The sequence below is a fragment of the Kryptolebias marmoratus genome, linkage group LG19, assembly GCF_001649575.2.
Source record: "Kryptolebias marmoratus isolate JLee-2015 linkage group LG19, ASM164957v2, whole genome shotgun sequence".
Classification (NCBI taxonomy): Eukaryota; Metazoa; Chordata; class Actinopteri; order Cyprinodontiformes; family Rivulidae; genus Kryptolebias; species Kryptolebias marmoratus.
This window is the reverse complement of record NC_051448.1, coordinates 7,645,648-7,672,224: the sequence shown is the minus strand read 5'-3', so window position 1 is coordinate 7,672,224 and position 26,577 is coordinate 7,645,648. Positions and strand designations below refer to the sequence as shown.

The window sequence follows — 26,577 nt, the reverse complement described above, 5'->3', positions numbered from 1 at the left end:
TGCACTTTGGGCAAAACAAGCCATAAAAGTTAGGGATTGATGATCTATTAGTCACGCTGTGACACCGATCTGATTACATTTTGTTTTCTTCTTCTTCTTCATCTTCTTTTTCTTCAAGATTAAGAAACACAAATATGTCCCTTTTTTTTTTTGTAAGCGCAGTTTTTTTTCCTTAAAAGCCAGTCTTGGGTTCTCAGTTTGCGACGTCAGAATAAAAGATAAAATAGTGGAGCGGGAGTCGTGCCGAGCACCCCCACCCAGTGCTGACAGACAAGTCTTTTTACCTTTGGCCTGCCACAAGGACGGCTCAGACTTTGGAACCAGGGCAACATATCCGCAGGTCCCAGCCATCATTTACAGTAAGGCGAAAGGTCTATAAAAGCCCGGCGCCACAAGCGGGAGGACTAGTCTTCAGAGAAAGAGGGAGACTCTCCTTTAGACCCGCAGCTGAGCTGAGCCCATCATGTGGGGAGCCGAGCTCTGCCTTCTGCTGCTCCTGGGCGCGCACGCACTCGCCCGTAAGTACGCCATTTTACGTGGAAACGGATCACATTTGAAGGCTGGGACGTTAGATTTTCAAGTCGGATGCACACGGTGGAAAACCAAACGACGGATAAGCAGTTAGCTTCGCTCCTGGATGAGGTGGAAACATTAAGATAGTTTGAGGCGAACGAAATGCTAAAATTGTTTGGTTTCGTTTCGGTGAAATGGAATTATTCAAACTGTTCTTGATTCAATTTGAACGCCATCGATTGTTCCTCTTAAGCCGATTCTTGTCCTTGTTCGCAGAGCAAGATGTTGGAAGTGTGGAAGAACAGTCTCCAGTTTGCTTTTGTGAGTTTCCCTTTTCTTTTTTTTTAATATATAATTGTTGTGGTTATTTGTGAGAATGACTGTGGATGTTTTATGTGATGAAGCTGACTTAAGAAAACATGTCAAACAGGCTGAAGTTACAGATGAGCTACCCTTTATAAACACCATTTTTAAGATGTTTTTTATTATGATTATTATTATTATTTTGAAAAGCTTAAAAACGAGACCAGGGCTTTTATTTTTTTAAACAACCAACTTCACGTGAAAACTCACCATTTTTATTTCTTTAAGTGTTCTGTGTGTATTTTACATCTGAATATGTTCCAGTTTGCTTCGGAGACAGACCTGACTGAAAGATTTGATCCCATTTTGTTCATATATAAAATTCTGTATTTCAAATATGTTTTTTTGTAGAGAAAGCCACTTTTTACAACAGATAGTTTTTGGCAAATTTGGTTCTTAATAACCGAAACATTTTTATCTGTAAAGAAAAAAGAACTCCATGTATAAAGAAAAATACTTTGAAGAATATTTTAAACTAATAAAATGTCAAACTTTTAAACTTAAACCATATTTTATGTGATGATAATATTAGCTAACACATGTCATCCTGAAGACTTGGGGTTTTTTTGTGTAAATGTTTAAATGAGGGGTTGCCTCGTTGAATATTCACTCCTTTTCTTGAATTCTGATCCACAAAATGTAGTAAAATATAAACCTAAAAGTTTATTTTGGATGTTTTCTTTTGATTAGTCTTGGAAAAGAATGCATGTCATGGAAGTAAGAAGCTCATTGAGTGACACTATCATGTTCTGAAATGTTCTGACTGACGCCTGGGGAAACTTTTTCAGTGGCCAGACGATACAAGAACTTCAAACGCTTTGTGTACAACTATGAAGCCGAGACGTTAAACGGCGTGAACGGAGCCACCGATGATAAGAGCGGCCCTAGAGTCTCCTGCACGGTGAGTCCCACGGCGAGAAACCGACAGCGGCCGAGGTGCTCGGCGTAAAACGCGCCGACTAAAGTGTCCGTCGTGCTGTGCAGGTTGAGGTCGACGTGCCCCAGACGTGCAGCTTCATCCTCCGCACCGCAGGCTGCTCCCTGAGCGAGATCTCCGGCGTGGACAATGAGGGGAAACCGGTGTACCGTCCCGCTGCTGGAGCTGAGGACTTCAAGGCTGCCATGGCCAAGTGAGTCAGGATTTTTCTTTTTTTTTTTTTTATTGTCGGTGCTCGTTACAGCGATAACTGGAGGGAGAGGGCGGCCGAAATGTTTGGTTGTGGGTTCAAATCCATCCCTTGCTTCCAGGAACCCTTTGAAGATTTCAGTGGAAGGACGAAGCGATGTCAAACTGTTCCCCGAGGATGATGAGCCCACCAGCATCCTGAATGTGAAGAGGGGGATCGTCTCTGCTCTGCTGGTGCCCGACCTGGATGAGGAGAAGAACGCAGAAATGGTAGCTCCCCTTTTTTTTTAACTTATCAGTTTTTTTTTTTAAATTTTTTATAGTTTATAGCTAATTCAGGCCAAGTGGAGCTCGATTCTGTTTGTGATGCGGAGTCACGCAAAGATAAACAAGTTGCACAACGAGCAGATAAGCTGCCCCAGTCAGAGGTGATAAATCCACTCTTATGTTCTTACAGTGCCACTCAGCGTGTACAGGCCAAAGTCCGAGATAAGTTATCGGCGCTTTAAGCATCACCTGCTCCCATGATAAGGGTGGAGGAAGACACAATCGTTCGGGTTCATTGATTATCTGATTTAGAGAGGGCAGAAGGCACGTTCTCCAGTCAGGCAGGCTTTGTTTGTGAGATGTGGCAAACAGCCCGAAGCTGACGGAGCCTCTCGCCGTTTTTCAGCCCACCGTGCACGGCGTGTGCTCCACTGAACTGTCCGTCAACTCCCGAGACGACGTCGCTGTGGACGTGACGGCCATCAGGGATCTGTCCACGTGCGACCGGTTTGTTGCCCGCAGACAGGACACCAGTCCTCTGGCCCTCATCTCTGGCATGGTGAGACCTCGTCCAACGCCTTCAGATTCCATTAAAGCCGAAAAAGGCACCTCAAAGAACATTATTATTGTTTAAAAGCAGCTGGCAAACACATCCAATGCATTCGCTAACCCTAACCCGTGCATGTCGTCTTCCTTCCATCAGAACTACCCTCTGTCCAAGATGATCAGCAGCACTCAGGTCTGTAACTACAAGTTTGACACTCAGAAGAACCACATGACCAGTGGATCCTGCACAGAGAAGCACATCTTCCTGCCCTTCTCCTATAGGTAGGTGTAAGAAGAAGTTTCTTTTCTTTCTCCACTCATTGTTTTACTTTTTTTAAATCTCCTAAATTGTGTTTGTCTCTTTTGGGAATAAAAAAAAAAAGGAATGAATATGGAATTTCTGCAGTCGTGAGGCAGACCGTCACCCTGAGAGAAATGTCCAACTTCAACGACAGAATATTCCACCACAGTAAGTACATCGGTGTTTAGATCACGACCACAAAAAGACGCCCAAACAAGTCTGCGTTCCTCTAGTTTTCTTTTTGGAGCCAAATAAATTCCAGTGGATGAACCTATTGTTATCCACCTCTGAACAGATTTTTTTTTTTTTAGATCTTATTCTACTTTAATGCGACCCGAACAGAAGAGTGCACCCACACAAACGGCCACGCTATTACTTCCCTTGGCGTTCGGAGTTACAATAGCAACGTAATTCGCCAAAAACAAAACCCTGTAGGGTAGAATGGAGAATCTTTCAAAGCCCAGTAAAACTATGTGCTAAATTCAGTTGATTTTATAGATATCGAGCTAAAAATTGGTGTGATCGTAGATGATAATGATCCCCAAGACATACTTTAACTGCTAGCATGCACCTCAAAACTTCTTAAAGATATTTTCATGCTGATTGAACTTTATTTCTGTACAGATGAAGCCAACCTGAAGCGCCTCCCCATGGACACTGTTGATGACAAGCTGCCGGTTCAGACCAAGACCGCTGTTCTGACCACGATGCAGAAGCTGAGCACTCTGTCACAGACCACTGAGGGCGAGTTGCGTGCCGGCCTCTTCCGCAAGCTGGTGTCCGAGCTCCGCGGCCTGAACGCCGACGTCCTGAGCTCCATCACTGAGGAGATGATGGGCGTCTCCGGCTTCCTGACATGGCAGGCTCTGGTTCAGTGCGGTACCCCGGAATGCACCAGCGGCATGCTGAAGATTCTCCAGGGATTTGACGCCGCCGCCACTGACGTCGATGCTGTCGTCTATGCCCTGGGGATGCTGTCGAACCCCTCCCCTCTGATGGTGAAAGACTTGCTGGCAATGGCTCAGTCCAGGCAGAGCAAACCCACCATGTATGCCCTGAGCAATGCAGCCACGAGGTACGAATTAAACCCAGAAAGATCGAGTGGTCGTTTCTGCTGTAAATTACCAAATAATCACTTACATTATTGTTTTGCTCTAGATTGTACAAATCAGAGGGCGTCACCCCGGAGATCACTGCTGTCTATGAGTACATGGCGTCCCTTCTGGGTGCAGACTGTTCAGGAGAGAAGGAGCTGACCTTCCTGACCCTGAGGGTAGGTTACCAGCTCTGAACACATCTTAAAAATATTGAAAAATAAAATAAAAAGCTCATTCTTATCTGTGATGTTGTACCCAGGTTGTCGGTAACATGGGAGAAGCAATGGAGGCAGCTGACCCTGCTATTAAGAGCACCCTGCTGAAGTGCATGAGACAACCTGCTACCACTTTGTCCGTGCAGCTGGCTGCCATTCAGGCTTTCAGGCGCATGTACGTCACAGAAGAGGTAACTAACATCCTGGTTCACAGCGACAGTACCTTTAGCTCTTGTTATACTGTGCAGGATTTACAAAGCGATGGTGACAGGCTGTGACTGTAGATGAACGGGACTGTTGTTGTTCTGTCCAGGTTCGCTCCAACCTCCAGAGGGTCAGCCAGTACTCCAAGGGTGCCGTGCAGAAGCGCCTGGCGGCTTACCTCATTCTGATGAGGGATCCCCAGGAAAGTGACTTTGAGATGGTGAAGAAGCTGCTCAATGTGGAGCAGAACATGCAGGTCAAAGCTTTTGTGTCCTCCCACATTTACAACATCATCTCCTCAACCGATTCAGAGACCAAAAAGTGAGAATCACTAACCTTCACTATCCTTTATTTAAATTATGCTAAATACACCAGTTGATTTGCATTTACTTTTACTTCAGGTTTGGCGAGAGGATAATGGCTGTCCTGCAGGACACTGATGTTGTTGCACACAGTGACTACACCACTAAGTCTCGCAACTACAAGCTGGGTGTGGCACGTGAGGGCATGCAGGCTAGCATTCAGGGCAACGTCATTTTTGATCCGAGCAACCAGCTGCCAAAAGAAGTCTTGCTGGAAACGACCCTGGAAGCTTTTGGTTACAGCATGGATATTTGGGAGGTGCGTGTATTTCCTTCAGCGTTAATGGCTTCCTGTGTTGGGCTCAGTTATATCCAGTTAAAGCTGAATTAGAGCTAAGTTCAGTCTGGTTTTGGATGATTTTTCTGTAGGTTGGTATGGAGGGAAAAGGCTTCGAGCCAACCATCGAGGCTTTGTTCGGACAGAATGGTTTCTTCCCTGATACTGTGTCTAAGGCTCTGTACTTGGTCGAGGACAAGATGCCACCAATGATCAGGGAAGTTCTGGAAAAATGGCTCGCTCCTCTGAAATCAGGACAGCCGCAGGTATTCATCTTAAACACTGATCATTTCATCATTTGGGTTGTTTACATCACAACTAACAAACAACTCTTTTTTTTTTTTTTCTAAGGTTCCTGAAAACCTTATGGGAGAAATCCTTCGTAACTTCAACAAGCTGGTGAAAGATCTGCAGAGTCAAGAGGCCCCAGAAGCCATGGCCTACCTGAGGATCATGGGAAATGAACTTGGTTACATCAAGGCCAACGATCTGAAGTTTATCATTGAAAACGCAATTTTCAACGCAAAGGTTTTCATGCATCATGCCAAGGTATTGTTCCATTCTACAGTATCCTTACACGTATCATTGCTTTTGAAGTTTTTTCTTAAATACCTCATCACGAGAGTTTAAACATGCTTGTTCCTCCCATCAGTTCACGGGTATCCCGATGACAAGCACTGACAACGAGATTTTTGCTCACTACATCTTCATGGACAACAAATTCACCTTACCAACTGCATCTGGCCTGCCAATGACATTTGCCATTTCTGGCACTTTTGCTCCTGGTGCAAAAGGAGGACTTCGCATTTCTCCAAACATGGTAATGGTTTTAATTTTTTTCCTAAAAGAAATTAAGATACTTTTACTCGGGACTGGAGTTCTTAATTAAAAAAAAACAACTAATTATACTCAAGTGCAACCTATTTCATGTTCATGGTTTGGTTTCACTTACAGAAGGAGCTGGTCTTCAGCCCCTCTGTTGGAGTTGAGTTCATGACTCAAATGGGGGTCCACATGCCCAAGTTTGTCGTTTCTGCTGTTGAGATGCGTACCGACCTGTTCCACGAGAGTTCCCTCAATGCCAAGATCAGCCTGGAACAAAACCAGGTCAAGCTCTCCATCCCTGCTCCTCAGGGCACCACAAAACTCTTCAGAATCAGGTGACAAATACCACAAAAAGAGTTGCTATTTGATGTCGGCAAATACAAAAATGGCTACAGCTATACAACTCTGTCATTTTTACAGATATTGAGGTGTGCCGTAAAACTGACATTGCTGCTTTTTCCTATTTTTCTAGCAATAAAGTGGAGATTGTAGGTGCAGGACAGGCTACAGCGATCCCACACAGACTGAGCAAATCAAACTGCAGCCCTCTTTTCTCTGGAATCAAATACTGCACCACGACGCTCTACACTGACGCTCATGGCAAGACCGCTGCTCCTTACTTCCCTCTGAATGGAGAGACGACGTAAGTTTGGCTTTTCACAAGATTATGGAGAAGTTAAATGAGAACTCAACCGACTTTATTTCTCTTTAGGTTTGCTTTTGACATCGAGCCCACTAAAGAGATCTCTGAGTACACGGCCACCATCGTCTATGATCTCCTCAGCGAAGGAAAAGACGGCCGCCATAAGGTTGACTCCTTGAGGATGATCCTCAGGGCTGAGGGTACGAGCATTATACTTGAAATTAACTAGAAAAATTGGCTTTTCTGAATGCTGAAATTAGAAGAAGCTGAAACGGAGCTATTAAAGCAAAAAGAAAGCAGAACAGCAGCTAAAACACAAATGTTACAAAATGTTTGCTAAAAGTGGAAAAATTCTACCTTAATGGTAAATTTAGCAAAAGGCTAGCTATAAGCTAAAAATAGTAAAAAGCTAGCTAAAAGCTAAGAGTAGCAAACAAACAAAAGCAACAACAGGTTAGCAATAATATAATAAATGCAAAATCTTAGTGAGACGTTAAAAGTTGTGAAAGGCTATCTAAAAGCTAAAAATAGCATTAGAAGACAAAAACAGCAAGTTTGTTGAAGCAGATTTCAAAGAGATCAATGTATTTGAAGGAATTGAAGAGATCTTTGTATAAGGGAAAAGCTTTGTAAATAAAGTTAAACATTATGAAAATATAAAAGTTACAAAGAACAAAAGTCATAGCACCCAACGATTTGAAATATAAATGGCTAAAAAAAAGCACAAACTATGCCAAAGTAATTACATTTCAAAAAAACATACCAAAAAATAAGAAAACAAGTCGAATCAGCATAATTACACAATTATGTACACACGATAATCAAAAATAAAGCAATATTTAACTGTTATTTCTCTGTGACTCCAGGTGCACAGTCCACAGAGGCTACAGCCACCATGAAATACAACAGGAACAAGAAGGTCTTCACCACTCAGATCCAGATACCTGACATTGAAGTTGGGGCCGGGGTTAAGATCGGGATGATGGACAACAGTGCAAAAGGCAAATCCATCCTTCTCCAGTTCTCCAACAAGAATGTGCCCCAGCTGTCTCTGATCGGCCGTGCCAAGTAAGTGAACCTTTTTTAAAACAAACATACAAATATGTTTTCATTTAAAGCCAGGCACTGCAATTCTGTTATCAACACATTTCAACATGCATTCACTAACTGAGTTTGTATATTTATCACAGGCTTCAGGCCATGAATGATGGGATGCTGCAGGTTCAGCTGCTGGTGCCGTCCTTCAGGACTAACGCCACCCTCACTGCCACAGTCAGCCAGACTGACGGACTCACCATGCAGATCGTGAGTGACGTGAAACTCCCAGAGGTCTCCTCCGTTCAGGCAGTCACCGTCAAATACGGTACGTGAAGATAACCACAGTCTTACTCAAAGAGAGATCTAGTTTTGAGCATTTATGGAAAATTAAAATGCAGAATCTTACGTGTCTCACAGGCAAGGAGCAGGCTGAGGTTCATGTGATGTCCAACATGAACGCTGACACCAAGATCCCAGTGCGTTACACCAAAGCTCTTCAGGCAGTGCTCGGGCAGCTTGCAAACGATGTCATGGACAAGCAGGTTGTTAAGACAGACATGAAGCTACGGCACATTCTCAACAAAGGAATGGAGGTAAAAACAACATGATCTTAGCAACTTTTTCCCAGACACTAGCTTTTACAGGCTGGAACATGAGAAATGCTTTTTCTTTTTTTTTTTTTTTTTTAATTAGGCCACCAACATCTGGATTGATAAGATCTCCACTGATGTTCCTTGCATCAAGAAACTGAGAGACAGTGTTGAAACGATGCATATACCATCAGTGCCTGAAAACGTATTCATGAATCTGTAAGTACACCGAAGTCAGCCTGTCTGAGAATGTCTGCTGTGTCTTGATTTAGATTTATAATCATAATGTAGCCCATTTAAATGTATGTTTGAAATCTAACTCTTGCTCTTCTTTTATCACTCAACCAGTGAAAGCACACTCAGATACCAGTTCAATCAGAACCGCTTCATGATGACGATCCCTCTGCCTCTTGGTGGGAAAACGTCCGAGGAGCTGAGGATACCGCCCGTTGTCACCTCCCCGCGCATTTCTGTGCCTCAGCTAGAACTGGAGTTTGCCCCACAGGAGATCACGATCCCACGTTTTACCATCCCTTCTGAATATGATCTCACCGTGCCTCTGATGGGATTGATCGAGGCGTCTGCCAAGGTCAACAGCAACTATTACGACTGGGAGGGAGTGGTCACTGCTGGTAATAACACTGCAGAGTCACCTGAATACGTGGCCAAGTTCAGCATCATGGCTGAAAGTCCAATCAGACCGCTCTCCTTCTCAGCTGAGGGTAATCCAATCTATTTGTTCTGTAACTATTATTCATTTGTGAGTTAATGTTGAAGAAACAACTTCAAAATTGAATGCGTACTCATGCTTTTACTGAATTTTCTGTTTCACAGGAGCCTCCAAAATCACAGACACAGACAAGGAAACAATGGAAGTCACACTCGATGGAGCCCTGAAACACATGCTTGTCAACACAGGTTTCAGTGTGCTGGAAAGCATTTCTGTCAATGAGAACATACTGACAACAGGCCATTACAAAATATATGCTGCTGCCGATCCTGTGGGTCTGAACACCTCTTTGACCATTACTACCCAGTACACTCTTAACTCAGAGATGTTCTTCGGAGATATTAACACGGATGGGAGCGTCACCATCGGACCCATGGTTGCCAACACCAGCTACCTCCACACCTTCTCTGTTGAACCAGCTAAAAAAGAGGCAAAAATGGAGAGCACGCTGAAGGTGAACTCTGAAAGGCTGAAGCTTGAAAACAAGATTAAAGCATCTTATGAGCGGGAGGAATTTTTGTTTGAATCAACCACCAACATGAACCACGATCCCATCATGCACACCACCAAAATTAACCTTAGCTACAAGGATGTCAAACTCACCTTCCAGTCCGATTCTGTGTCCAAGGCCTATGAGAAGATGATTCGTAGCCGGATGGAGTTCTCCTCCTCTGAAGGACAGACTGCCCTCAGAATAGAGAACCAAGCTGACGACACACAGAACCGTGCATATTCCTTGCTTACTGGAGCGATAAATCCCTCTGGCTTAGAGATCAATGCTGATGCCTCCATAAACATCTTCTCAAGCATCGCTTCCCACAAAGCAACCTTGTCACTGAACACAAATGGCCTGACCACCAGCTGTACAACAACTGCCCGGCACAGCCCTTTTACATTTGAGAATATTTTCCATGGTGGAATTGACACCTCTGGAGCCACCGTGTCTCTCACAACAAAAGGAGCCATTCAAGCCAACAAAGCCGAGCTCACTGTGGAGGGAAAGCTTGCGAGCACAGAAGTGTATCTCAACAGCGTATTCGCAGGTAACCTGTTTGACGTCAACAGCAGGAACAGAGTGAACCTCAGACTGAACGAAGATGGCTTGGTCTTCTTCAACAACATGGTTGGATCCTTCAGGGAGATGAAGACTGAGAACACCCATTCACTCTCTCTCACTTTGAGATCTTTTAACCTCCAGTCCAAAACTGACAACGTCCTCGACGGGAGCAACTCCTACATGCACGACATCACAGTCAACATGCAGCCTTTTGCTGCCTCGGCTAAAGTGAAAAACGACCTGAAGGTGATGGCGGTTAACTTTGTGAACGATGTCCAGTTCAAGGCAGAACCTTACAACGTGGAACTGGCTGGAACACTGATGGGCGCCTTCTCAGAAGAAGAGCTCAGGCACACTTACGAAATCAAGTTTGTGAACATGATACTGTCCGCAAAGTGCAACACCAACGGAAATCTCCTGGGATCTCACATGACACATACCACTGACATGGAAGTTGATGGTCTGACTGTGAAGTTCAACAACATCGCTAAGTTCAATTTGCCCTCTCTTCGCCTGGACAGCACAATCAAAACAGCTGCTGCACCCTTCACGCTCAACATCGATGCCATTTTCAACTCAAACGGCGAGGTGTACGTGTATGGGCGGCACAGCGGCGACGTGTACAGCAAGTTCCTCCTAAAAGCAGAACCCACACTGTTTACACAGTCCTTTGAGTACAGAGCCTCAACCAGCCATGAGATGGCAGGCAGACCTACAATCAAGACCAGTGTGGATAACAAGTTGAACAGCATGTTAAGCCTGCAAGAGCAAAGTGTCTCCCTGAAGATGATAACCACAGCAAATGACCACACTTTTAATCAAGAAATGAGTGCATATAACAAACCAGAGAAGATGGGCATTGAAATGAAAGGAGCAGTCTCAACTCACCTCTTCAGTGAGGCCAGTCAAGAGTACGCCATCTCCGGGTTTGTGAAATATGACAAGAACAGCGACAGCCACTCCATCCTGATCCCATTCATTGAGCACCTTCCAGCAGCGATTGAAAACATGAAGACCACCATGATGAAGCTGATGGACCAAAGCATTGAGATGCTGAAAGACATCACCTCCAGGTATGAGATCAGTGCCAAGTTCCAAGACAAAATGGCAGAACTGAAGGACACCATTGACAACTTTGACTTCAACCTCTTTCTCCAAGACCTGAGAGAGTTTCTCACCTCTGTGGAGAAGTGCATCACCAAACTGGCAGCCAAGTTCCCTTCTGACAAAATTGTTAATCTGTACAAATCGATCAAGAACACTGTCAGGGCTACAATCAACAAATATAACATCCACAACAAACTCGAAGCAGTTTACAGCAAAATTGAAGAGTTTCTCTCAAACTATGACGTTGAAAAAATAATCGGGGCCTTCATGGATGAAGTTGTTCAAATGATGAAGGAATATCAGATCAGAGAGAAGATTCAGCATACATTTGATGCTCTGAGATCAATTGACATCCAGCCTTTGCTGACTAAAGCCCTGGTGCCTGTGAAGGAGCTCATGAAAGAGCTTTACGCCTTTGACTTCAAACAGCTGATTGAAGACGTGAGCAACTATTTCACCAGAATGATCCAGAAAATTCAGTCCTATGACTACGAATCGCTCACAGCGCAGATGAAAGAGAAAGTTGCAGAGATGAGCAAGATTCCCTGTTTTGGTAAACTCTACGGTGAGTTCAAAGTCACCTCGCCTCATTACAACCTGAGGACCACTGCTGACCTGGAGAACACCACGACCTCATCAGTCACACCAGAGTTCAAAATGAATCTAAACTCATGGGCGGATTCTTCCATGAAAGTCCTCGACTTCACTGTGGACGCCTCTGCACATTTTGCTGCACCCAGAATGAGCCGTTTGACCATTTCTGAAAACGTTAATGCACGTCAGTCTTCCTTTACACTTGACCACAAAGGAACAATGGATTTATACGGCCTGTCAGCCCTGGCCTCTGCTGAAACAACTGTGAAAGCCACAACTGAGGTCTACGTTGCAGAGCTTGTCAATAATGCACTCCTTAAAACTGAAGAAGGAATCTCCGCCACCATGGACACTACCTACAAACACGACCTAAACAGGAAACCTCTCAACATGTTCAGCGAAATGATGATGAAACAAAAGACCGTCTTTGAGCTCCTAGATGGCGTCATGCATGTCACTTTAAGAAATCAGGCTAATGGCAAATACGCAGTTCAGAGCTTCTCAGACGAAGCCACGCACAAGAGTGACATCAACGTGGAAATGGATCTCCACAAAGCCAAAGTGACCTTCACCGGAGAGACGAGCAGCAACCACCTGAAGATGAATCAGAATGTCGTCGCCGATATTTGCATTTTCCGCCACGTCATCGTCAAGGCCAAGGCTGAGACCGACGCACCTTTCGTGAAGGGCAGCGTTGCAGAGCTCAAGCTCCAAGCTAAGGTCGAGGACATGAAAATTGATCTCACTGCCTCTCACAACGCCGAACTGGTTGGTCAGGTCCAAGGAGCGCTCTCAAGCTCTGCCCTCGCTTTGATCAAACCCACAGAGCTCACATTTGACGTGAAGAACAAGGGCAACGCCAAGCTTGTTCTTCCATTCCAGCTGTCTGGAAAGGTTGACCTCCAGAATGATGTCGCTTTTACGCTGAACTCTGAAGAGCACAAGGCAAGCTGGACGGGTCTAGCCAGGTTCAACCAGTACAAATACTCCCATGTCTTTTCCGTGGACAATGGTGTGAGAGAAATTAACGTATTTTCCCAAATCAACGGGGAGGCAAATCTTGACATGCTGAAGAAACCTATCACCATTCCTGAGATCACCATACCGTTTGTTGGCACGAAGACGCCAAGAGTGGAGGGCTATTCTCTCTGGGAAGACGCTGGCCTGAGCCACATGCTGATCACAACTCAGCAGACCCTGGACATGAAATCCAAGCTGAAGTACATTAAGAACCCTGAGATGATCACTATTGACATTAATTTGGATCCAGTGATTAATGGTTTTAATACCAACATGGAGGCTCTGAGCAAGGGAGCGCGTTTTAGCAAGGATAAAGCTGCAGCCATCCTCGCTTCGTCTTATGACAAAGCAAAGGCAGGGTATGAAAAATACAGCACGGAGTTGCCAAAAACCATCGTAGTCCCCGCCTACAGAGTTCCAGTGATGAATGTTGAGACGTCCTCCCTCACAATTCCCCTGCCCGACGTCAGTCGAATCAAAATGCCCGCCCTGCGTGTTCCATCCGCCCTCAGCAAGCTGACGGTTCCAAAATTCACCCTGCCCAAAAGACAGACCATAATGATCCCAGCCATGGGAGATCTGACCTACGAGTTTTCCATAAAAACAGCAGTGATCACAGTCCAAACTGATGCCAGCATCCTCAATCAGGATGGCCTCAGCATCCACCTCGACGCCTCCTCGTTGTCTGAGTTTGAAATTCTGAATGGGAAGATTAAGGGCAGCACCAACATGAACGCAGTGGATGAATTCAAAATGGCCTCCCTGCTGTCTGTGAAACATTCGGTGCTGGAGGGAAACCATGAAAGCGCCGTCACCTTAAGCTTTGAAAATGTAGATGCCGCTATCATCAACTCGGCAAAAGTCAATCTGCCTTCGATGATCGTGGAAATCAACCAGGAAGTTAAAGGGAACCCAGTGGAAGGCCTTGTTGTCTCCGTGTCCACTCCATCTGCAGGACTCCTTGCTGTTCAGATGCAGACAAAGAGGCCAGCACAAGTGAAAGCGAGACTCTACGGTCGCTACCCGGTAACACAACATTTAAATACATTTTTTATCTCTAAAAAAAAAGCTCATTCTGATTTACTGTTTATTTCTAATTCAACTTTTGACTTCTTCTTCTTTTTTTTTTTTTTCCAACAGACTGAGCCAGCAACCGACATTGACATCTTCGGTCTCAAGATGTCCGTGGTCGAGTCCAAAAAGCTGAACCTACAGACCACCTGGAACACGGAGATGCCGTACGAGATGATGCTGGGGCTGAAAAGACACGTGCCCGCGGCGATGGAAATGCTCTCCGATCCTACCGTCCGAACATACGATAAACTCAATAGGCACGCCAGGGGCCTTAAGGGCTCGCTCGAAAAGGCTACCAAGCTGGCTAAAGAAATGTTCAAGAATGCTGTTGAGAACCTAGCTGCAGTCGGTCCTTCTGATGTCATGCCCGCTGTCATAGATAAGACCATTCTGATTCTCAAAGAGTACCAAAAGAAGGTCGAACGCGTTCTCGATGCTGTTGTTAAATTCCTGAAACAGACCAAGTTCCAGATCCCCGGTTACAAACAGAGGCTCTCTGGACTTGAGATCTACCAGAAAATGGGCACCTTTGTTGCTGACGTGTCCGAGGAGGCTGTCGAAAAGATCTCAGAGTGCCTCATCTCCACGATCGATCAGTTCCAAGCGATCGAATTTAGTTTCCCCGGCTCCGACCGCATTATCAGCGGGCAAGAAATCCTCGATACCTTGTTGGAGTACGTGAGGAAAATCCGGTACAACGTGATTGTTACCGTGAGGAAACTAGGAGACATCCAACTGGAAGATAAAATCAAGAAATTGTCAGCGTTCACGCAGCGGCTCATTGAACAGAGTGAAAACTTTCTCCAGCACGTAAAATCTCAAAACTTAGAGCGCGTTTACAGCTTCTTGGCTGACGTGTACAGCAATCCCATGGACTTCCCCGTCCTGGCAAATGTCGCTGAGAAAATTCACGAGTTCAACGTAATCATTTTGGAATATCTGAGACACGTAATTGACAAACTGAACGAGATCACAACGTGGCCTTACGCCTCGTCTGGACAGCTTAGAACAGACATCCAGTCTAGGATTGACTCGGCGGTCAAAGCCATTAACGCCTTCCACAACAACGTCATTAGGAGCCTGAAAGAACAAAGCAAGAGTGTCGAATCGTACATTAAAGTAGGCGACAGACAGATAGAGGTTGATATTCCCTTACCGAATGTTGCCAGATTCAACTGAACGCAGCCAAAAATATGGATAAATGTTTGTAATAATCGCCTCTTTTTCATAACCAACAACACAGCAGGGAATGTTTTGTCATAAAAACTGAATTATACATTAACAGGGATGTCTGCTCCTGTCATGCTGGCCTGTACTGCTTTTTTCCACATAATTGTATTATTTCATAGTAAGCTAACAATTGTTCTGATTCTTCTGAGTTGTCATTTGTCTTGTGCTATTTAAAAAAAACAAAAAACCCACGTGGTTATCAATAAATACATTTTAAACTGCATACATGTCAGGGCATTTCTTGTGTCTGTTTTCTGGATGTATTTAGTAGATTCTCGCGAAGCTAACTTGCTCCTACATTAAGAGTCAGATTAAAAAAAAACGAGTCTCTTTTAGAACACAATGAACAGCTTCCAGGACGAGACACGCCTAACGTTCGCCCATTAGTCACTCGTGCGCTCAGGTCTAAATTTAGACGGGGCTAATACAGCCAGCGTCTGTGACATTTATGCTTTCTTATTGCGAAACAAAAGGGAAGTGGAAGACCGAGCATTCCTTGCACGACGCCCACTGCTTTTCGCGACGGGGGTTTTAAAACCGAGACTATCCTGTTCTGAGAAGGAACGAAGTCGGCGCCGTTTTGGTCAAACCAGAGCGATGTGTCATCGTTTACAGGGTTCTGAACGTGTTGACTGTCAGCTACTCCCACGCCTCCTTTTAGCTCAGCAACCGTCAAATTGACTGAAGTAGAGACGCGTTTTCTAAAAGATCACTTAGCTGCGGAGGCCATCTTGGATTGGGTTGCCTCCAAACATTGAGTTTTAGCTGTCCAGCCGACACTTTCAGAGAGTTTCATAAAAATCCGTCTGTTGGTTTATGAGATATTTTGCTAACAGACAGGCTTGACGGCAACAGTTAACACCAAAGTTTTGTGCAGACATTTTGTGCGACGCTCAGCTACTACCGCGCCAAGTTTTAGCACAATAACTGTAAAAAACGGCTCAAGTGTAGACCTTTGTGTTCCCCAAGGTCAGTTGGCTATGGCAGCCATTTTGACTACTGAAGTTAATGAGTTGTAGGTTCAAATCCAATGATTGGTGGATCCTCTGTGCCAACATTACACAGAAACATTAAACAAAAAGAATATCTGAATAAATCTAAGAAGAGTTGAGGCTCATGTTTGTTTCTGTACAGATTTATGCTGAAAACAGAGTTATGTTGAAGCGTTTGTGAGGAAAAAAGAAACACAGCAAAATTATTAAAAAGTTGACAAATCTTTTTATTGGCATTTTCAGAGCAGCAGCACTCGTGCACCAGTTCACCACGAAAAGACTCTTCCAAAGAGACCGCTTTCCGTCACGTTCAGCATTGTCCTCCTCTGTGCTCAAAAAACAGATATGAAAAAAAAAAAAAACCACAAAGTGCAACACTCCCGTAAATCTGTGGCACATGATTAAGGGGATGGTATGCGAAGGTGTGGCGGTGTGGGAAAACTAACCCGTCCAGCAGAACGCATTCCTGAAGAGCCCGGCAACACGAGGCAGGCGGGAATGTGACTTTTACGCCACTGTGCTCCGCTTTAAACCAAGGACGTAAACTTTGCTTCATTATTTAACAGCAGAAAACAGAAAATATGTAAAAAAAATAAAATAAAATAAAAACTTGCATTTGGACTGGGACACTCTCAGGACGGTTACACAAAAAGCTGAACGCAGTCCGAGACGAGCTGAACTTAATTTCACAACCGTAAAACAAGAACAAAATAAAAATTTGAAAAGGAAAGTACATTCACTGTCGAAACGGAAGACATTAAGGATTGCGTTAAAAAAGGTGCTCACTGCAAAGTGCGGCTTTGCAAAACTGGACCAAACAAAAAACTAAATCTGCACCATTTCTTCCTGTTGATGTGCCCTTAAATAAAAAAAAAAAAAAATAATAAAAAAAATAAATAAAAGAAATTGTACTGCCTGGGTTTGTTTACTTACAAAAGAAAAAAAAAAATTAAAAACCGGCCATATTTGTTTACTAACAAACTACAGCCAACCTGAAGCAGGTCAGTCGATGCTTTGTTTACACTGAGTGCGTACCCGCATTTCAGAATTACATTCAAATACGTGGGGGGGAGAGCAAACTCTGCCAAACTGCACAATCTGATGTAACTCAGGACAAATTCAAACCTTGCAATGAGCAGCTTTAAGCAGTTTAATTAACCCTTACTCTGCTTTAAAAACACTTTGCAGCGTGAGTTCATGTTCGTCGCCCTTTCTGTGCAAATAAGCTACAAAAATAAGTCAAACTGCTGTGTTGAATCAACACCACGTGGTTTGAATAAGTGAAAAAATACAAAAACACACCCGAGTCATCCCCTCATCTTCCCTTAAAGGTTGACTGCATGAGCAAGGTGAGCTGTAGCTACATAAAAACAAGTCAAGTAGGTCTTTAAAGCCACAAAAAGGAACACATTCGCTCATGAATCGTCCAGCTTCACTCGGCTCGTGTGCTTCGTTTGGCTTCGGGCGAACTGGACGGTAACAGCATCGTCCCACGTTTCCTGTGTCGTCGATGCAGCCGCGGCTGAGAGGAATAAAACGTTAATGTGTTTAAGACAAGTAGCCCTTTAAAGAGTTTGCCCGATCCATCAGCCCTTGGAGCATCTGTCTGGTGGGGGGAGATCAGTCTCAGGGGAATCGGTCGTTTGTGCTCCTTTTAGGAGGTCAGTCAGCTGTGGCAGCCATCTTGAACTGGGCAGACTCCAAACACTGACTTTAATACAACCCAATGATTCATTTGTGTAAGTTTCATTAAAACCCCGTCCAGAGGCTGATGAGACATTTTGCTGACAAGACACACAAGCGATAAAATAAAAAATAAAAAAATACTACCGCCTGCTTACAAAGTTTGGCAGCGGGTGACAGAAACTACACAGGACACCCCTGATTCCTTGAGCTGCTGCAGCAACTACGCTCAACTTAACGGAGTCTTGTTGTTACACATTTTGGTCTTAAAATTAAAGAGTGCAAATGTGCTTCCCGTTCTAAAACATAAGCCTTGATGGAAGCCTGTGACAGAGTCCTCCTGAAAAGAGGAGAAAAGTCTCTTTGTTTGGTAATAAATCAGTGTGTGTTGGCTTTTTTTTTCCCTTTACAGTCAGTTTGGGATCATGTAACCAACAGAGAATGACACACACACACATTGCAAAATCCGTGACAGAGTGTGTGTTCAGAACATTTTGTTTGCGGTGAATGGGTTTGGTTCAAGCCCGGGCGGCAGGGAGTGTCCCAGGTGCAGCCATCATCATCATCATGGTCCCGAACATGTCCAGACTCGGACCCCATCAGCCGGGAGGACACGTGTCCTCACATCAGCGCGCAGCACCTGAGGCACCCGTCCGCGGTCGGCCTCTGGAGGGCCGCGCGCGCCGCGCTCTCGAACACCTCCCGGACCCCCTCCTTGGTCTTGGCGGAGCACTCCACGTAGTCGTAGGCGCCGATGCGCGTGGCCATGGCGCGGCCCTCGTCCGCCTTCACGGGCTCCAGCTTCATGCGCGCGAGCTCGGCCCGGACGCCGTCGTCGCCGCGCAGGTCCTTCTTATTGGCCACCAGGATGATGGGCACGTTGGGGCAGAAGTGCTGCACCTCCGGCACCCACTTCTCCGAGATGTTCACCAGCGAGTCCGGGCTGTCCACGGAGAAGCACATGAGGACGGCGTCCGTGTCCGGGTAGGAGAGCGGGCGCAGGCGGTCGAAGTCCTCCTGTCCCGCCGTGTCCCACAGAGCCAGCTGGACCTGCTTGTTGTCCACCTCTATGTCCGCCACGTACGTCTCGAACACTGTCGGGACGTAGACGTCGGGAAACTCATCCCTGCTGAAGACAAACAGGAGACAGGTTTTCCCGCACGCGCCGTCCCCCACTACCACGAGCTTTTTCCTCGCGTCCGGCAGTCCCTTCTCCATGGCGTCCGACGCACACGCGCTCACTTTCCTCCGCTTTCCTTCTGCTTTTAAAGTCTCTTTTTTTTTCGAACTGGTCGGGCTTGTTAGAGCAGGAAGTTTTCCGCCCTCGTTCAGCTGGTCTTATAAAGCGCAGGGAGGGTTCCTAAATATAGCAGTCCAATCGGAAATAAGGAGGTGAGATCACGGTCCGGACCGGGACAGGTGATTGGACCTGACCGATTTGTCCCCTCTGAGGAGGAGGGACCCGAACCGGGTCAGAATCAGCTGTGATCATCCCCGAGCCCCACATGATGATGAATCACGAGGGTTTTTTTTATTTATTTATTTCTCTGTATGTTTGAAAGTGGCGCTTCTTCTCCTTAAATGAAACCCCACTGATTTAGTTTTGGATCTTTTTTTTTTTTTTTTAATTGCTTTAAAAAAAAAAAGAATCCTAAAACCAGTTTCTGAGGAGTGGCCACTGGCGACAGACATATGCAAATACACTGATGTTTTCACAGTACGGCAGGCCGGTGTGTCATGTAATCAAACAGGTATGGCATGCAGTTGTGTTATATAATCTTTCTTATTTCGATTGTCGATTGCATGTCGCCCGCCCCATTACACTCCAAACACTTGCACTAAAATCGCTGTCTGCTGAAAAGGGGCGGAGCTACAGCCAGTTTGGTGACACCACGTAAAATGGCGGTCAGCGCGTTCCCGTGTGACAACGTGCGCAGCGCGTGCTGCAAATGACTCCCACCTACTACCGCACCGAGTTTTAGCTCGGCGTCTGTAAAATGCACCAAGTCGCAGCCATTTTTTGCTGTGTTAGCTGTGGTGGCCATCTTGAATCGGTTTGACTCCAAATGCTAACGGACCTGTCCATTCATTTGTTTGCACTGGGTTTACGGCAAACAACATTTCACCTGAAGAGTCTGAATTGAAATTGTGAAAAAAGAAATCTCGTGAGGAGAAACTTACACTTCAGACACTAACAATAACTGAAATATGGGCCCCACCATCGCCCCAATAATGGCAAAATGTGACCCAAATTAAGAAAAAATTTAATATTCTCAAATTTGTTGAATGAAAAGACGGAGCAGTTTGATTATAAGACAGTAGAACAGAAATATCACAGGATGCCAACACAAATACATGTTTAATGACACACCATATTGATTCTAGATAGGGAAATATTCCTTTTTGTGCTCATTTAGCTACATTTTGAATAACATTTCAGTAACTTGTCTCTTATAACACGTTTAACAGTTCTTTTACGCACTAGCGTGAAATAAAAGGAGGACTCAAAATGTGGAGCTTTAGCTGAGGTCCCACCTGTTAAATATATAATGAAATGCCTTATTAAAATGAGTCACTCTTCATCGATCATTAACCATAAAAGACTGACATAACAATCATAACTGTAAAGCAAATTTATTTATTTATATAGCGCGTTTAAAAACAACTGCAGCTGGTCAGAGCTGCACACAAAACCATAAATGGTGAAAAGATAAATGGTGAAACGCTCGAATGGAGTTGGCTGGCTTAAAGGCGTATTATGTGATAAATCGACTTGCCATACAACGCATGCGTACGTAGCTTACGTTTTTTACCGGGAGGGGAGGGGGGGAAGCAGCCTGGGCAAACTCTTAGCACTGAGCCAGCATTGCTAAATCACCGCTCTCTCCACGGCAACAAAACAATATAGAACAGGGTTGACGGCGTGCAACAAGCGCAGAGCCTCCATCCACACGACAAGGCGTGAGTACTTTTTTCTATTTATTCGTAATAATATCAATAAAAAAACGCAAGCCCCGCAAGGCGCCTGCTTTAAAGGCGGCTGCCGTGGTGTGGGTATTTCCCTTTTGTTTAGCCGTTAAGGCCCCTCTTGTTTGGGACTTGAGGGGGGCCATGTTGTTTAGCCGCTGAGTGTTTAGCTGATGTTTTGAGCTCAGACAACAGCAAGTTGGCAATTAGCTCCGAACGTTAGCTGTCACGGTTTACGTCGGCTTGCCCGCACACGGAAAATGTGATTATAAACATATATATGCATATACATATACACCTACTTCTGATAAATATCGAGGGAAAAAAACCCTTTCGCTTCTACCATGAAGGTAATTCAGCTCACAGTGTAACAGTCCTGAATGAACACGTTTTACTTTGATGTCCAACGGAACAAAACCAATAATAAACACACCAGGCCCGCTGCCATTAGCATTGGGTGGTTAGCAAGGTAATTAGCCACTGCACACTCCCGTTCGTAACATCAGTTCCTCTTCCGAAACCGATGTGAATTTGCATTAATTGCAAGCAATTGGGAAACCAGTGTTTAGTGCCCACAGACTGTTAACCCTTTAAAATAAATAAAAGCAAGAAAACAAACCCAGTCAAAGCGGCTAAATTATTAGCTCGCATTTTAGCGAGGGTATTGCTAGCCTGTTTGCTAATATGCCTTTACTTTAATGTATCTGCATGTTTTTGTTATTTATTCAACGTTGTAATTCGTTAAATGTTTCTGTCATTCACTCGCAGCGATTCTCGAGGTCGATTTGTCTTTCGTTTGACTGCGATTGTTGGTGTTTTTCACCCGCTGGGGAACGCGATATTAGCGGCAGCGCGACGCTAGCTCGGCGACAGCAAGCTAGCGTTTGGCTAACACGGGGCTCCCGATCTTTTAACGGTCGCTTGTTGTCGTTCGTTTGCCGGTAAATCGATATATTTGGCCTTCCACGTAAAGCCGGGATCATAGTGTGAAGAAAGTAAATCAAATACTCATTTAAAATAATAATAAAAAAGAGGAGTCGTGGTTTTGAGTTAGCAGATCGGGGATGATGACGGCGAAGACGAGCAGCAAATTTAACGTCGTTTTTTAGCGGATCTGTTTATGAAAGTTGGGTTGTCTGAAGCCTCANGGGGGTTAAAGTGATGATAACTGCGTGTTTTAAAGTGTAGTTTTTACGTATTTTAGTGGGGAGAATAAGCCAGGATGCAGCCTCGGTTTCTCATGTTTCTGGCTTCGGGCAGGAGTCTGCGTCTCTTTGTAGCTTTTACAAAAAAAAAAACAACAACAACAAGGAAATTTAATATTTCTATTTAGAACCACCGCAGGAAAGGCTAATTATAGCAGTTCCAGTTTTCTGCAACATGTGAATAAAATGTCCATAGCAGAATGCCCTAATAAGACGTTAGCCACTTCATTAATTTACCTTGCAGCCTTACAATGTGGTCTTTGTCTAAAATCCGCCATAAAATTAAACTAATTTACAACAAAACAGGCAAAGTGCTGTTTTGCATGCGTATTATGAGTTACTTGAATTCTGCAAGAAATATTTCGAGTCATTCACAATGAGGATTAGAAGTACAGGCTTGTTTTTTTAATCAAAAAAAATTAAATTAGAGTTTAAGAGAATTAAAGCATCAGTTGTTGTTGAGTCACAAATAAATGTCAAACAAACTGTCCTATCTTTTTTTGTAATGTTCTCTGAGATAATTTACCGGGATGCAAATATATGCTTTCATTATTTGCCTCCATAATTCAGTGGTTAAACTTTATCAAAGAGGAAACACAAAATATTTTTTTTTTGTTTTTCGCTCTTTGTAAGAGTTTGGCCTTCCCAAATGCCAGCAGTTTATTTTAGTTTATTAATTTATCATGTAGCATTTATATAATGCATAAGAAAGAGTTGCATTATTCCAAGTTGTATCTGTATTTAAATCTTCAGGTTGGCTTTGCTGCTCTAGAAACTTTTATTTTTTCGTGGGAAAATGGACAGAAATGTCACTTTTGACTGTAAAAGTTGCATACGCCTGATTTACATTTGACAAATACATAATATATATTTTGCAGCTGTGTATTTAAAGGCTGTATTCTCTAATAATATATACTTTTAATCAAATAACCAAAAACATTTGCATCTTTTTAACATGTAGCCCTACAGGAGTGTAAGATTGATGTCATATTTAAAGTTGGGTACCTCCACAGAACAAGGCAACTCTATTCAGCCACGGCAGAAGGAGAAGGCACAAACTGTAAAACAGATCACGATATTCAGATGTAATTTTTATTATTTTTGTGTGTCGTGTTTTTTGTTTAGGCTTTCCCGTGGAATGAGCATTCCATGCAGCATCCTAGGTATGAATGACGTGGCCTGGCAGGAGACGAGAGGCGGGATGCTGCATGCAAACGGTGCTCCCGAGTCCGTGGGTGTCCGAGTGCACGGCGGCGGGCCCCTCGCCACCGTCGGGGGAACCGGGCAGGCGCCCGTAGGGCCGCACTTGCAGGGCATGGACCGGAGCTCCAACCCGGGCCCCGGCACGCTGCAGCCTCCGCTGAGTGGAAGGTCTCAGGATGACGCCACAGTCGGGTACTTCTTCCAGAGGCAGCCTGGGGAGCAGCTCGTTGGTTGCACGCCTGGTAAACACCGCTGGCCAACCGGAGATGCTAATCATGTCGATCAGGTAAAATCCCCGCTGTCACAACACTTTTCAGCTTAGATGCTGACTCTGGAAGGCTGCAGCCTCTGATTAATGAAAACCTCCGTACATCATGAAAGGAGTGGGCTTGTGTTTAAAAAAAAAAAAAAAAAAAAAAATGGCTGCTCGCACCGAAGTTCAAACATTGTATTTGGTCCGAGCGGCACAGCGAGCGATAACTGAAACACAATAACTGGAACAGAGTTGTAATATCCTGTCTGACAGTGTATATAAGCTGGTTTCTTGTCTTTTGGCATCAGATAACTCCTCAGACATATGTTTTTAATTTCAGACTGGACTTCCTGGATAACATTTGATCTTCTTAGTATTCCTGTTGGAACAAACCCACCTCGTCTAACTTGTAATGCCCGCAGATTCCCCACAAAGGGCCCCAAACTGATTGGTTTATCTGAAGATTGGAGCGTGTAGCATTAAGATAAGGGGCTAAAAGGGTCACAGAGAAATATTAAATTTGTTTCTGAGTTTATTTACTTTAATACAACCAGGTGGGTTTCCAAATATTGAAGTAAAATCCATCCTTACAAAGTTTGAGGTTATAGATGTTTGATTCTGATTTCCCTAAGTAGTCATTTAAGGGTGGATTTTTCTTTTCAGACCCCTTATGACTCCCATGCTTCCCCAATCAAGCTTGAAAATTATTTTAAAAATGTTATTGATAAAGAAATTTGACCTAATTGATCATTTAAATTATACGAAAGTCTTGTATTTAGCAGCTGATAAATGGCAAAGAAAAATCATCGCTTTTGTTTTTTGGTTTGTTCGTTTTTAAAACCGTTTCTGACAACAACCTTTGTATTTGTGTCTCAGGTTCGAGCTGTGGATGAAATGAATTATGACTTTCAGGCTCTTGCTTTAGAGTCTAGAGGAATGGGAGAGGTGAGGCCTTTTATTCCTTGTGCTTGCTCAAAAATCGCAGCCCTAAAAATAAAAAAAAGTAAAGTGTTTAGTTGAATTAAACAACACTCCAGATGATGAAGCTGACAGTTTGCAGAGAACGTGCATCCTGTTAGCTCTTTTTTTCTCTCTTATTTTGTTTATTTACACTTGGTTTTGCGTCAGATTAAGAAGGGTTGAGGAAATCTGTGCTTTTTTTTTTTTTTTTAGCTTTTACCGGCAAAAAAGATCTGGGATTCTGACGAGTTGGCCAAGGATGGGAGGAAAGGGATGCTTCTTGGAGAGGAGTGGAGGGACAATGCATGGGGATCATCTCGTGAGTGGCTCTTATATCGATTCTGTTCATATGTTTTCTTTCCTCGTGCAAATTAATAAGCGTACTGTTAAAAATCAAACCACATCAAGCATCACTGAGTGGCCATTAAATAACATGTCAAAAAGCCCCCCGACACTCGAGAACAAATGAGAAAAGGTTTTGTGAATTATTAAAACTAATTGTACCAACATGTACCACTTTTTAATTCCCACTTTTCTTTAATTTCTATTATTCAGATCATTCAATGTCTCAGCCGATCATGGTGCAGCGGCGACCAGGTCAGAGTTTCCACGGGAATGGTGACGCCAACTCCGTGCTTTCCCCCCGCTCAGAAGGCGGAGGCCTTGGGGTGAGCATGGTGGAGTACGTCCTGAGCTCCTCTCCTGGCGACAAGATGGACGGGCGCTACAGGAACGGAGGCTTTGTGAGTCGGCGCCGGCTGTGTGCTTCGTAGCGACAGGAGATTATTATTTATCCTGATGTAACTCTGAGGATTTGGGGATTCTAACCAGTTTTTTTTTTTATTCAGAGTGGAGGAGATGCTGACCAAGACGGGAGAGAAAAGATTGATTCACAAGAGAAGGTGTCACCTTTTGAAGAGGACAAAAGCCCGGAGATGAAGGTCGGAGAGGACGGTGATCCGACTAAGGCCAACGGAAGAGGACTGCTGAACGGCATGGACAGAGACTGCAAAGACTTTAAGTAAGTCTTTTACCTTTCATAGGATCTAAAACTGAACAAATGAAAGTTGTTTACATTAAAAAATGGCTGGTAAAGTGAACCCTATTTTAAAAAAAAACAAGCTTGAGTATCGATCCCGTCACACTATTATCGATGTGAATCAACACCAACATTGGTATCATGTGTTGGTGTTGATTATTAGTCATCCAGGACATGGCGAATTGGCGGAAACCAAAAAAAGCACAATCAGACTGGGGTCGCTTTGTAAAACATCAGATTTATTACCACATATGAAAGTGAACTGGGTCGGATTTACAAAAAAAATGGATTTGTCACGTTCAAACTGTCATAAAAAGATTAGCTATGGTTCCCTTATAGTTAAAAATCAGACACTTCTGCCTGCAGTGTAAACATAGCCTAATATTGAAACGGTTTACCTAAAAATAACATTAATAAAGCTGTAGACAAGTAACAGTTTCTGTTACCTGATGGTAACCTGATATTTGCCGCACTATTTTCAGAAGCCGCTGCACCTAATTGATGTCTTTATCACAACCTGACTTGGATCTGATCGGTTACTTTTTTCTGTCTTTGTTTCTAAATAGAGACAGAACAACATCCTAACAAGGTGTTTTTGTTTTCACATCTGAGACGCTGACATGATGTACGAAATTTAGACAAATTGTTTTCGAATTAGGGTCTGTATAAACATGTAAAGACTGATTCTGACTAATCTCATCACCTCTGTTGACATTGTTTTGTTGCATTCCTCCACGCGTTACTCCCATGTTTTTTTAAAACATCTGTCACACCCAGATAACCCACTGAGCTGCTTTCCTATCAAAGAAAATAAACTACTGGGTAATGTACTGTTGTTTAGAGAAAATAAGAATTTAAAATGATTTTTTCTTCTTGATTTAAAAGTTCAACAGTTTAAAAAGTTAGTTGTTTTTTTTTAATTATTCAGCTGCAAGAAGACTTGTTTATACAGGTGCTGGTCATAAAATTAGAATATCATGAAAAAGTAGATTGATTTCAGTAATTCCATTTAAAAAGTGAAACTTGTATATTATATTCATACATTACATACAAACTCATATATTTCAAATGTTTATTTCGTTTAATTTTGATGATT

General features: G+C 43.8%; 3 protein-coding genes across 7 annotated transcripts in view; 2 read left to right on the top strand and 1 right to left on the bottom strand.

The window, feature by feature from the left end:
* The first annotated feature begins 463 nt into the window (after positions 1-463).
* LOC108233434 (apolipoprotein B-100) lies at positions 464-15,359 on the top strand. Its single transcript, XM_017411867.3, has 26 exons — positions 464-518; positions 790-834; positions 1,665-1,777; positions 1,861-2,006; positions 2,125-2,272; positions 2,676-2,828; positions 2,973-3,097; positions 3,199-3,284; positions 3,741-4,191; positions 4,275-4,389; positions 4,473-4,619; positions 4,742-4,953; positions 5,034-5,253; positions 5,364-5,537; positions 5,623-5,820; positions 5,924-6,091; positions 6,226-6,431; positions 6,569-6,739; positions 6,809-6,939; positions 7,606-7,807; positions 7,930-8,102; positions 8,195-8,370; positions 8,471-8,586; positions 8,716-9,089; positions 9,202-13,901; positions 14,016-15,359. The coding sequence occupies exons 1-26, from the start codon at positions 464-466 to the stop codon at positions 15,126-15,128; spliced, it is 9,918 nt and encodes a 3,305-aa protein (XP_017267356.1). The 3' UTR covers positions 15,129-15,359.
* A 1,701-nt stretch (positions 15,360-17,060) lies between these two features.
* LOC108233442 (rho-related GTP-binding protein RhoB) lies at positions 17,061-19,168 on the bottom strand. Its single transcript, XM_017411909.3, has one exon. It carries the CDS (start codon positions 19,070-19,072, stop codon positions 18,476-18,478), a length of 597 nt encoding a protein of 198 aa, XP_017267398.1. The 5' UTR covers positions 19,073-19,168; the 3' UTR covers positions 17,061-18,475.
* A 1,498-nt stretch (positions 19,169-20,666) lies between these two features.
* The window catches only part of pum2 (pumilio RNA-binding family member 2), a 19,891-nt gene continuing 13,980 nt past the window's right edge, over positions 20,667-26,577 (top strand). For 4 of the 5 annotated variants that reach the window (XM_017411905.3, XM_017411906.3, XM_017411908.3 and 1 more), the window contains exons 1-5: positions 23,165-23,515; positions 24,359-24,427; positions 24,656-24,761; positions 24,998-25,185; positions 25,291-25,463. In XM_017411905.3, coding sequence (XP_017267394.1) covers positions 23,165-23,515; positions 24,359-24,427; positions 24,656-24,761; positions 24,998-25,185; positions 25,291-25,463 — 887 coding nt within the window. Of the gene's footprint in view, positions 20,816-23,151; positions 23,516-24,358; positions 24,428-24,655; positions 24,762-24,997; positions 25,186-25,290; positions 25,464-26,577 lie in introns of those variants that run through there. The other variant, XM_017411904.3, reaches the window with a different exon arrangement.